This window comes from Mesoplodon mirus (assembly GCF_964341445.2).
Source record: "Mesoplodon mirus genome assembly, chromosome: 7".
Classification (NCBI taxonomy): domain Eukaryota; kingdom Metazoa; phylum Chordata; class Mammalia; order Artiodactyla; family Ziphiidae; genus Mesoplodon; species Mesoplodon mirus.
This window is the reverse complement of record NC_138983.1, coordinates 111,084,341-111,096,738: the sequence shown is the minus strand read 5'-3', so window position 1 is coordinate 111,096,738 and position 12,398 is coordinate 111,084,341. Positions and strand designations below refer to the sequence as shown.

The following is a 12,398-nucleotide window of genomic DNA, read 5'->3' as shown; positions in this document are numbered from 1 at the left end:
CCAACCTCAATAACTGTGCCTAGTACATACTAATAAACATTTGCCCAATAAATACCTGTCAAGAGAAGCTTAAATGAATACCTAAGTTCTCAAAAGTTGCTCATCCACTAGCTAAAATAACACTCTTTCTCTTTTCCTTAAGAAAGCAAATCCAGATGCCAGAGAAGGAGAGAGACTCTGTCTAACCAGCCGAGGACTGAATGTGGCCATGGTCCCCAACCCTCACCTGTGGAAATCACATCTCATCTCCTACATTGCTTGAGCCTCCGGTGACCATGGCAAGGCTAATAAACTGACCTGAGGTAATGGGGGAAAGACAGGGATGATCCTTTTCTTTCCTTATCAGTAACATGGCTTTTAATAGTCATTCTGGACAAAAAGCTATTGCCAAAACCCAACACTCCTTTCTTTTGTCTTTTATCCACACCTCTATTTTATAGGTGCCACAAACTCAAATAAATCTATTCTCTTCTTCCACAAACTGTCCCCGATAATGGCACCCCAGTCACAGGACTTCAGCTCATTGCTCTCCTTGGACACCACATGTAACTGTCACCCCCTAATAATCCTACCTCAAGCCTCTACACTCCTCTTTCCCATTCTTACTGCCATCACCCAGGGCCCTCGTTTCCCTGGGCTGTCACCAAAGTCTATTGGACAAAATGCACAGCTCTATGACCTGCTCAACACTTCTTATGGACCCTTTAAGATCAGCTTATTTCATCTCCTTTGTGAAGCCTTCTCTCTCCCTGCCTCTCTGAGTAGAATTGACCCTCTGTTCCATGTGTCTCCACTTGTTTCATGTAGATTTCTCTCATGGTGTCTATCCCTCTTTATTGCAATGTATTTTTACCAGCTCTTTCTCACTAGAGTAACATGAGGGCTGGGCCATATTTTATTCATTTGTTTGTTATTGCAGCAGATGAAGGAGCAAGGTAAAAACCCACCAGACCAAACAAATGAAGAGGAAATAGGCTGTCTACCTGAAAAAGAATTCAGAGCAATAATAGTACAGATTATACAAAATATTGGAAATTGAATGGAGAAAATACAAGAAACGTTTAACAATGACCTAGAAGAACTGAAGAGCAAAAAAAAAAAAAAAAAAACAAATGAGGAACAACACAATAAATGAAATTTAAAATTCTCTAGAAGAACTCAGTAGCAGGATAACTGAGACAGAAGAATGGATAAGTGACCTGGAAGATAAAATCGTGGAAATCACTACTGCAGAGCAGAATAAAGAAAAACGATTGAAGAGAATTGAGTACAGACTCACAGACGTCTGGGACAACATGAAAGACACCAAATTCGAATTATAGGAATAACAGAAGAAGAACAGGGAAAGAAAGGGACTGAGAAAATATTTGAAGAGATTATAGTGGAAAACCTCCCTACTATGGAAAGGAAATGATTAATCAAGTCCAGGATGGGTAGAGAGTCCCATACAGGATAAATCCAAGGAGAAACATGGCAAGACACATATTAATCAAGCTACCAAAAATTAAATACAAAGAAAATATATTAAAAGTAGCAAGGGAAAAACAACAAATAACATACAAGGGAATCCCCATAAGGTTAACAGCTTATCTTTCAGCAGAAGTTCTGCAAGTGAGAAGGGAGTGTCAGGACATATTTAGAGTGATGAAAGGGGAAAAGCTACAACCAAGACTACTTTACCCAGCAAGGATCTCCTTCAGATTCGACGGAGAAATTAAAACCTTTACAGACAAGCAAAGGCTAAGAGAATTCAGCACCACCAAACCAGCATTACAACAAATGCTAAAAGAGCTTCTCTAGGCAGGAAACACAAGACAAGGGAAAGGCCTACAATAACAATCTCAAAACAATGGAGAAAATGGTAATAGGAACATACATATCAATGATTACCTTACATTTAAATGGATTAAATGCTCCAACCAAAAGGCATAGACTGGCTGAAAGGATACAAAAACAAGACCTGTACATGTACTGTCTACAAGAGACCCACTTCAGACCTAGGGACACATACAGACTGAAAGTGAGAGGATGGAAAAAGATATTCCATGCAAATGGAAATGAAAAGAAAGCTGGAGTAGCAATTCTCATATCAGATAAAATAAACTTTAAAACAAACACTATTACAGGAGACAAACAAGGACACTACATAATGATTAAGGGATCAATCCAAGAAGAAGATATAACAATTGTAAATATTTATGCATCCAGTACAGAAGCACCTCAATACATAAGGCAAATGCTAACAGCCATAAAAGGGGAAATCGACAGTAACAAAATCATAATAGGGGACTTTAACACCTCACATTCACCAATGGACAGATCATCCAAACTGAAAATAAATAAGGAAACACAAGCCTTAAATGACACATTCGTCTTCAAGGAATTCATGGGAAAGACTCTGACAAGTACAGGTTTCTGGTAACTGACTATACTGCTGAACTGAATGAATAAGCATTTTCAGAGCTCTAATGGAAAACTGATGAATTCATAAAGGTGCTAACAAAAGATCAAGATTAAAAAAAATTAATTACATGGGACTGAGTGAACTGATGAGGATGATTATAATTTTTGTGACTTTCTGTTTGAATAAAAAACAAATCCCACGAGGACTCAGAGGCAAAACATATACAAATCAATTTTCACTGCAAAGTAAAGGAGCTGTTACAGTGGAGGATTACTGGACTGAATGTCAATATTATGACATAGTATGAGTGTGTTTCGTGTTTGGTATTTGCACTCATTGTCGTATTTTTTGTGTTCATCCATTTACAATGCTTGGTGTCAGTTTATTTATCTCTTGAAAAAATAAAATAAAGTGTGTGTGTTTGTGAAAAAAGAAATGACACATTAAACAAGATGGACTTAGTTGATATTTATTGGACATTCCATCCAAAAACAGCAGTATACACTTTCTTCTCAAGTGCTCATGGAACATTCTCCAGGATAGATCATATCTTGGGTCACAAATCAAGCCTGGTAAATTTAAGAGAATTGAAATCGTATCAAGTGTCTTTTCCGACCACAACACTAGGAAACTAGATATCCATTACAGGAAAAAGTCTGTCAAAAATACAAACACATGGAGGCTAAACAATACACTACTTAATAACCAAGAGATCACTGAAGAAATCAAAGAGGAAATCAAAAAATACCTAGAACCAAATGACAATGAAAACACGACCAACCAAAACCTACGGGATGCAGCAAAAGCAGTTCTAAGAGGGAAGGCTATAGCAGTACAATCCTCCCTCAAGAAACAAGAAACATTTCAAATAAACAACCTAACCTTACACTTAAAGCAATTAGAGGAAGTAGAACAAAGATAACCCAAAGTTAGCTGAAGAAATCATAAAGATCAGAGCAGGAATAAATGAGAAAGAAATGAAGGAAACGATAGCAAAGATCAACACAAGTAAAAGCTGGTTCTTTTAGAAGATAAAAAAAAATTGATAAACCACCACCCAGACTCATCAAGAAAAAAAAAGGGAGAAGACTCAAATCCATAGAATTAGAAATGAAATAGGAGAAGTAACAACTGACACTGCAGAAATGCAAAGGACCATGAGAGATTACTACAAGCAACTATATGCCAATACAATGGAAAACCTGGAAGAAATGGACAAATTCTGAGAAAAGTACAACCTTCCGAGACGGAACCAGGATGAAATAGAAAATATAAGCCGGCCAATCACAAGCATTGAAATTGAAACTGTGATTAAAAATCTTCCAACAAACAAAAGCCCAGGACCAGATGGCTTCACAGGCAAATTCTATCAAACATTCAGAAAAGAGCTAACACCTAGCCTTCTCAAACTCTTCCAAAATATAGCAGAGGGAAGAACACTCCCAAACTCATTCTACAAGGCCACCATCATCCTGATACCAAAACCAGACAAAGATGCCACAAAAAAAGAAAACTACAGGCCGATATCATTGATGAACATAGATGCAGAAATCCTCAACAAAATACTAGCAAACGGAATCCAAGAGCACATTAAAAGGATCATACACCATGATCAAGTGGGGTTTATCCCAGGAATGCAAGGGTTCTTCAATATATGCAAATCAATCCATGTGATACACCATACTAACTAACTGAAGGAGAAAAACCATACGATCATCTCAATAGATGCAGAAAAAGCTTTTGATTAAATTCAACACCCATTTATGAGAAAACCCTCCAGAAAGTAGGCATAGAGGGAACTCAACATAACACAGGCCATATATGACAAACCCACAGCCAACATCGTTCTCAATGTTGAAAAACTGAAACCATTTCCACTAAGATGAGGAACACGACAAGGTTGCCCACTCTCACGACTGTTACTCAACATAGTTTTGGAAGTTTTAGCCACAGCAGTCAGAGATGAAAAAGAAATAAAAGCAATACAAATCAGAAAAGAAGTAGTAAAAGTGTCAGGGTTTGCAGATGACATGATTCTATACCTAGAGAATCCTAAAGAAGGTACCAGAAAACTACTAGAGCTAATCAATGAATCTGGTAAAGTAGCAGGCTACAAAATTAATGCACAGAAATCTCTTGCATTCCTATACACTAACAACAGAAGATCAGAAAGAGAAATTAGGGGAACAATCCCATTTACCATTGCAACAAAAACACTAAAATACCTAAGAATAAACCTACCTAAGGAGACAAAAGACCTGTATGCAGAAAACTATAAGACACTGATGAAAGAAATTAAAGATGAAACAAACAGATGGAGAGATATGCCATGTTTGTGAATTGGAAGAATCAACATTGTGAAAATGACTATACTACCCAAAGCAATCTACAGATTCAATGTAATCCTTATCATACTACCAATGGCATTTTTCACAGGACTAGAACAAAACAATTCACAATTTGTATGGAAACACAAAAGACCCCGAATAGCCAAAGCAGGCTTGAGAATGAAAAATGGAGCTGGAGGAATCAGGCGCCTGGACTGCAGGCTGTACTACAAAGCTACAGTCATCACGGCAGTATGGTAGTGGCACAAAAACGGAAATATAGATCAATGGAACAGGATAGAAAGCCCAGAGATAAACCCACGCACATCTGGTCACCTTATCTTTGACAAAGGAGGCAAGAATATACAGTGGAGAAACGACAGCCTCTTCAATAAGTGGTGCTGGGAAAACTGGACAGCTACATGTAAAAGAATGAAATTAGAACACGCCCTAACACCATACACAAAAATAAACTCAAAATGGATTAAAGACCTAAATGTAAGGCCACACACTTTCAAACTCTTAGAGGAAAACACAGGCAGAACACTCTATGACATACATCACAGCAAGATCCTTTTTGACCCACCTCCTAGAGACATGGAAATAAAAACAAAAATAAACAAATGGGACCTCATGAAACTTAGAAGCTTTTGCATAGCAAAGGAAACCATAAACAAGATGGAAAGACAACCCTCAGAATGGGAGAAAATATTTGCCAATGTAGCAACTGACAAAGGATTAATCTCCAAAATCAAACTCAAAAAAAACCAACGACCCAATGCAAAAATGGGCAGAAGGCCTAAATAGACATTTCTCCAAAGATATACAGATTGCCAACAAACACATGAAAGCATGCTCAACATCACTAATCATAAGAGAAATGCAAATCAACACTACAATGAGGTACGACCTCACACCGGTCAGAATGGCCAGCATCAAAACACCTACAAACAATTAATGCTGGAGAGGGTGTGGAGAAAAGGGAACCCTCTTGCTCTCTTGGTGGGAATGTAAACTGATACAGCCACTATGGAGAACAGTATGGAGGTGCCTTAAGAAACTAAAAATAGAACTACGATATGACCCAGCAATCCCACTACTGGACATATACCCTGAGAAAACCATAATTCAAAAAGCGTCACGGGGCACTGTGACGTTCCCAGGGAGGAACGAAGCGTAAGCAGCGCAGGGCATTTTGGGAGGGGGATCGTTTCACACGGCTCCATTATACCGCTGCCCGCTGCCTCCATGGTTTCCCTTCCCTCCCCATTACCGCCTCCCGTCCCTAAGCCCCAACGGGAAGGCTGGGCCTAGGGTGGGGGAGGCCGGAGTGAAAGGAGGAAAGCGGAAAAGGGAGAAAGGGAAGAAGTGAGGAGGAAGGGTGAGTCGGGAAGGGTTAGTGGTAGAGGCTAACGTGCGAAGCGCGCAAGCCCAGCGGACGGACTGACGGACGCGCCTGTGCTTCTGCTGCCGCGGCTGCGGCGCCCGCCCGAGTCACGTCGGAGCAGCGGCGGCGGCGGCGGCGGCGGCGGCGGCGGAAACAAGAGGGGAGCAATGGCGGCCGACAGCCGAGAGGAGAAAGATATAGAACTTACTGTTCTAGATGCTATTGTGTCTGAAATACCAGAACAGGATGATGAACTCTATAATCCAGAGAGTGAACCAGATAAAAATGAGGAAGAGGGTTCAAAAAGAAAAAGGGACCGAATGGAATCTACTGACACAAAGCAACAAAAGCCTTCTGTTCTTTCAAGACAATTGATTTCTAAGCCACTGAGCTCATCAGTCAGCAATAACAAAAGAATGGTTAGTACAGACGGAAAGCCAGTCACAGAGTATAAAAATGAGGACTATCAAAGATCTGAAAGATACAAACGTCTAGAAGCTGATCGGAAGACTCGTTTGTCAAGTAGTGCCTCCAGAGAACCTTATAAGAGTCAACCTGAGAAAACATGTGTGCGGAAAAGGGATCCTGAAAGGAGGGTCAAATCCCTTACACCAGATGGCTCTGAGAGAATTGGGCTTGAAGTGGACAGACGTGCAAGCAGATCCAGCCAGTCTTCTAAGGAGGAAGTGAACTCTGAAGAACATGCCTCTGACCATGAGACTGGCAGCAGTGGTTCTTCGGATGAGCAAGGCAACAACACTGAGAATGAGGAGGAAGGGGTGCAAGATGTGGAGGAAGATGAAGAGGTGGATGACGATGGAAAGGAGGAAGAGGAGGAAGAAGAAGAGGAAGAGGAGGAGAAGGAGGAGGAGGAGGAAGAAAAAGAGGAAGAGGAGGAGGAGGAGGAAGAGGAGGAGGAGGAAGAAGAATATGAACAGGATGAGAGAGACCAGAAGGAAGAGGGAAATGATTATGACACCCGAAGGGAGGCTATCGACTCTCTTTCCTTCACGGATGGGCCTGTCAGATCTGGTTCAGGAACAGATGGATCAGAGGAGAAAAAGAAGGAAAGGAAGAGAGCTAGAGGCGTATCTCCTATTGTTTTTGATACAAGTGGAAGCTCTGCATCAGAGTCATATGCAGGTTCAGAAAAGAAGCACGTGAAATTACAATCTGCCGTTCATGTTGTCCGAAAAGATCAAACCAGTAAACTCAAATATGTCCTACAGGATGCGAGATTTTTTCTCATAGAGAGTAACAGCCATGAGAATGTGTCCCTTGCCAAAGCTAAGGGTGTATGGTCTACACTGCCAGTAAATGAGAAGAAATTAAATGCTGCATTCAGATCTGCAAGGAGTGCTATCTTAATATTTTCTGTGAGAGACAGTGGAAAATTTCAAGGATTTGCAAGACTTTCTTCAGAATCACACCATGGAGGATCTCCTATACATTGGGTACTTCCAGCAGGAATGAACGCTAAAATGCTGGGAGGTGTCTTTAAAATTGACTGGATTTGCAGGCGTGGACTACCCTTCACTAAGTCGGCTCATCTCACCAATCCTTGGAATGGACATAAGCCAGTAAACATCGCACGTGATGGACAGGAAATTGAACTTGAATGTGGAAAGCAGCTTTGTCTTCTATTTCCCCCTGATGAAAGTATTGACTTGCATCAGGTCGTTCATAAAATGCCTCACAAGAGAAGAATGCATTCTCAGCCCCAGTCAAGAGATCGTCCATCCCGTCGAGAACCAGTCCGGGATGTGGGAAGGCGTCGACCAGAAGATTATGATATTCATAACAGCAGAAAGAAAGCAAGGATTGACTATGCCCCTGAGTTTCATCAGACACCAGGGTATTTAAAGGATCCACGATACCAGGAAGTAGATAGACGGTTTTCAGGAGTTCCCCGAGATGTGTTTTTAAATGGGTCCTACAATGATTATTTGAGGGAATTTCATAACCTGGGACCACCAGCACCTCGGCGAGGAATGACTCCTTATCCTGGAATGGAACGACCTCCACACCATCAGCACCATGCTCCACCTCCTCAAGCTCATCCCCCCTACTCAGGACATCACCCAGTACCACATGAAGCAAGATACAGAGATAAACGACTACATGATTATGATATGAGGGTGGATGATTTCCTTCGTCGAACACAAGCTGTTGTCACCGGTTGGAGAAGTAGACCTCGTGAAAGAGATCGGGAGCGACAGCGAGATCGCCCTAGAGATAACAGAAGAGACAGAGAACGAGATAGAGGACGTGATAGAGAACGAGAAAGAGAGCGATTATGTGATCGAGACAGAGACCGAGGGGAGAGAGGTCGATATAGAAGATAATGTGCTTTTGGAAGCACCGATTCTTTAAAAATAAAAAGAATCTTGTATTTTTCTTGTTGTGTGTGTTTACAAGTAGTAAAACTATTTTCAACTGTCTACTTGAAGTTCATTGTGTAGAAGGATTTATTATGACCCGCTTTGTTCCAAGCATGCAGTATAATAAGAACTGGAAAAACTCAAATCCTCCAAAAAATGCACAGTTGACAATTTGAGTTGAGGCTTTTATTGTGGCAGAATGGAACAGCCCAAGAATGTAGATATTGATTCAGTCTCCATAAATGTTCATCTACATATAATATGTTCATCCTAGAGTTTTTTGTTTGTTTGCTTGCTTTCTTTTGCATCTTGATGGATGACTGGCACAATATTTTGCTTTGATGTATTTCTAAATGTAGGTGCACACGGTTCAGTAAAAATAATGCTGCTATCAAGTATGCAAATGTTGAAATATGATGGTTTGACTGTAAGGCAGTGCTGTAGCAGCCTCTTGGTTTCTCCTTTTCCTTTTTTTAATCTTAACAAAAGTCACTTTTTATGTTTCTTCCATCTTCAATGATGAGAGCAATATTAAGACGTTGCTATCTAATTTTTAGTCTTTTTAGATAAAAAAATTCCTCTGTTCAGTAGCATGGTTGATGCTATTGTTTAGCCTTCCCCTCCAAACTGTATACATTGGCTTGGAATGTTCACAACTTGCATGTGTGGCAGCGGAAGATAATTCCCATATTCTACATTGCTACTGTTTTGTATAAAATAAATTGGTAAAGATTGACAAAAAAAAAAAAAAAAAAGAGTCACGTACCACAATAACCATTGCAGCACTATTTACAATAGCCGGGACATGGAAACAATCTAAGTGTCGATAGACACATGAATGGATAAAGAAGATGTGACACATATGTACAATGAAATATTACTCAGCCATAAAAAGAAATGAAATTGAGTTATCTGTAGTGAGGTGGATGGACCTGGAGACTGTCATACATAGTGAAGTAAGTCAGAAAGAGAAAAACAAATACCGTATGCTAACACATAAAAATGGCATCTTAAAAAAAAAAAAGGTTCTGATGTACATAGGTTCAGGACAGGAATAAAGAAGCCGAAGTAGAGAATGGACTTGAGGACACAGGGAGGGGGGAGGGTAAGCTAGGATGAAGTGAGAGAGTGGCATCGAAATATATACACTACCAAATGTATAATAGTTAGTGGGAAGCAGCCACATAGCACAGGGAGATCAGCTCAGTGTTTTGTGACCACCTAGAGGAGTGGGATAGGGAGGGATGGAGGAAGACGCAAGTGGGACGGGATACGGGGATACATGTATACATATAGCTGATTCACTTTGTTATACAGCAGAAAATAACACAACATTGTAAACAATTATACTCCAACAAAGAGGTTTAAAAAAATTTTTAAAGACCATAATGAGATATCACTACATCTATTAGGACAGCTAAAATGAAAAATAGTGACAATAACAAATGCTGGCATAATGGAGAATCTGATCTCTCATATATTGCTAGCGAGAATGTAAAATGGTACACTTGGGAAATCAGTTTGGCAGTTTTGTTAAATTAATGAAACATACATTTATACAACCCAACCATTTCACTCCTTGGTATTTACACCAAAGAAACAAATACCTATGTTCACACAAAACCAGGAAATGATCGTTATAGCAGCTTTAAAAACAACTTAATTGAAGTATAATTGACATATAACATCAGATCAGTTTCAGATGTACAACATAATTGTTTGATATTGGCATATGTTGCAAAATGATCTCCACAATATGTCTAGTTAACACCTTTCACCATACATGGATACATTTTTTTTCTTGTGATGATAACTTTGAATACCTACTCTCTTATCAACTTTCAAATATACAATATAGTTTCATTAACTAGAGTCAACATGCTATACGTTACATCCCTAGGACTTATTTTATAACTGAAAGTTTGTACCTTTTGACCCCCTTCACTCCTTTCATCCACTCCCCTCTCCCTTGCCTCTGGCAACAACTCATCTGTTCTCTGTATCTATGAGCTCAGTTTTTTTGTTTTGTTTTGTTTTAGATTCTACATATGAGTGCTAGAGCAGCTTTATTTGTAACAGCCAGAAACTGAAACAAACAAAATGTTCCTCAATAGGTGAATGGCTAAACAAACTGTAGTATACCCATATTATGAAATTAGCAGGAATTAATTAACTCAGCAATTAAAAGGAATGAACTATTAATACACAACAATTTGGATGGATCTCAAAAATACATTACGCTAACTAAAGAAAAGTGAATCTCAATGCCACACACTATAAGATGCCATGTACATCAGCAGTCCCCAACATTTTTGGCACCAGGGACCGGTTTCGTGGAAGACAACTTTTTCCACAGCCAGGGGTTGAGGGTGTGGTGGGATGGTTCAGGCAGTAATGCGAGCGATGGGGAGCAATGGGGAGCGATGCGAAGCGATGGGGAGCGATGGGGAGCGATGCGGAGCGGTGGGGAGCGATGGGGATCGATGGGGAGCGGTGGGGAGCGATTCGGAGCGATGGGGAGCGATTCGGAGCTATGGGGATCGATGGGGAGCGATGGGGGGCGGTGGGGAGTGGTGGGGAGCGATGAGGAGCGAGGGGGAGCGGTGGGGAGCGGTGGGGAGTGATGGGGAGTGATGGGGAGCAACGGGGAGCGATGGGGAGCGATCGGGAGTGATGGGGAGCGGCACATGAAGCTTCCCTTGCCCGCCGCTCACCTCCAGCTGTGTGGCCCGGTTTCTAACAGGCTGCAGACCAGTATCAGTCTGCGGCCTGGGGGTAGGGGACCCTTGATGTACATAATATTCTCCAAATGACAAAATTATAGAGATGGAAATCATACTAGTGGTTGCCAGGGTTATGGGATGGTGAGAGGTTGGGCGAAGGGGGCAGCTACAAGAGAGTAGCACAAGGGAGATCTTCGTGATGATGGACCAGTTCCCTATCTTGACGGCACTGGTTGCTAAATGAGTCATGTGACAAAATGACATAGAACAATATACAAACATTGCGCCAATGTCTATTTCCTCGCTTTGATACTGTACTATAATTGTGTAAGATGTAACCACTGGGGGAAACTGAGTGAAACGTCCATGGTCCTCTTTCTCTCTATAGTACAGAGTGAATCTATAGTCTATATTTAGTTTATGAATCTATAATCATTTTTAAATAAAAGGTTTAAAAAACAAATATTCATGTTAAATTTAACATTTAACATTTTATTTATGTGTTGCAAAAAAAGTCTTTAGGGCTTCCCTGGTGGCGCAGTGGTTGAGAGTCCGCCTGCCGATGCAGGGGACACGGGTTCGTGTCCAGGTCCGTGCCACGTGCCACGGAGCGGCTGGGCCCGTGTGCCATGGCCGCTGGGCTTGCACGTCCGGAGCCTGTGCTCTGCAACAGGAGAGGCCGCAACAGTGAGACCCGCGTACCGCAAAAAAAAAAAAAAAATCTTTAAGACACACTAAGTGAGATAAAAGCAAGGCTAAGAATGATGTATTAAAATGGTGTGCTCTTATTTATTTTTTCTTTTGGAAGGGCCATATATGCATATATAAATGCTTACATAGTCATAGAAATTTCCTAAGTGATAGTCAAGAAATTAATAACAGAGGCTGCCCCTGGGCAGGAGAGAGATTGGGGTAAGAGACACTTTGAAAAGTGAAAAGGGGCCGTATTAATAATTCTACAGTGACAACAGGCACTGACGGGACAAAAATGGGAAAATCAGAGTTTATGGTCACTGATAGTATGCACTCAACAAATGTCAATAATTGTTATTTTCTTTTTTCTTCCGTCTATTTTTATCTATTTTGTACAAGAAAATATTTATGGTAACAGGACTAAGTTCGTTTTATTAACCCTTCTTCTGAAAAAAAATTAAGTTAGTTTTAAAACGTTGTTAA

The 12,398-nt window shown here is 40.7% G+C and overlaps 1 protein-coding gene across 1 annotated transcript; it reads left to right on the top strand.

Moving 5' to 3' along the window:
• Positions 1–5,043: 5,043 nt before the first annotated feature.
• On the top strand, positions 5,044–8,883 carry LOC309808411 (YTH domain-containing protein 1-like). The gene has a single exon (XM_082628712.1). The coding sequence runs from the start codon at positions 6,286–6,288 to the stop codon at positions 8,461–8,463; it is 2,178 nt and encodes a 725-aa protein (XP_082484838.1). The 5' UTR covers positions 5,044–6,285; the 3' UTR covers positions 8,464–8,883.
• The last annotated feature ends 3,515 nt before the right edge of the window (positions 8,884–12,398 follow it).

Bases quoted from the DNA above. Each gene is read 5' to 3' on its own strand.
- LOC309808411 (XM_082628712.1), top strand. From the start codon at position 6,286: ATGGCGGCCGACAGCCGAGAGGAGAAAGATATAGAACTTACTGTTCTA.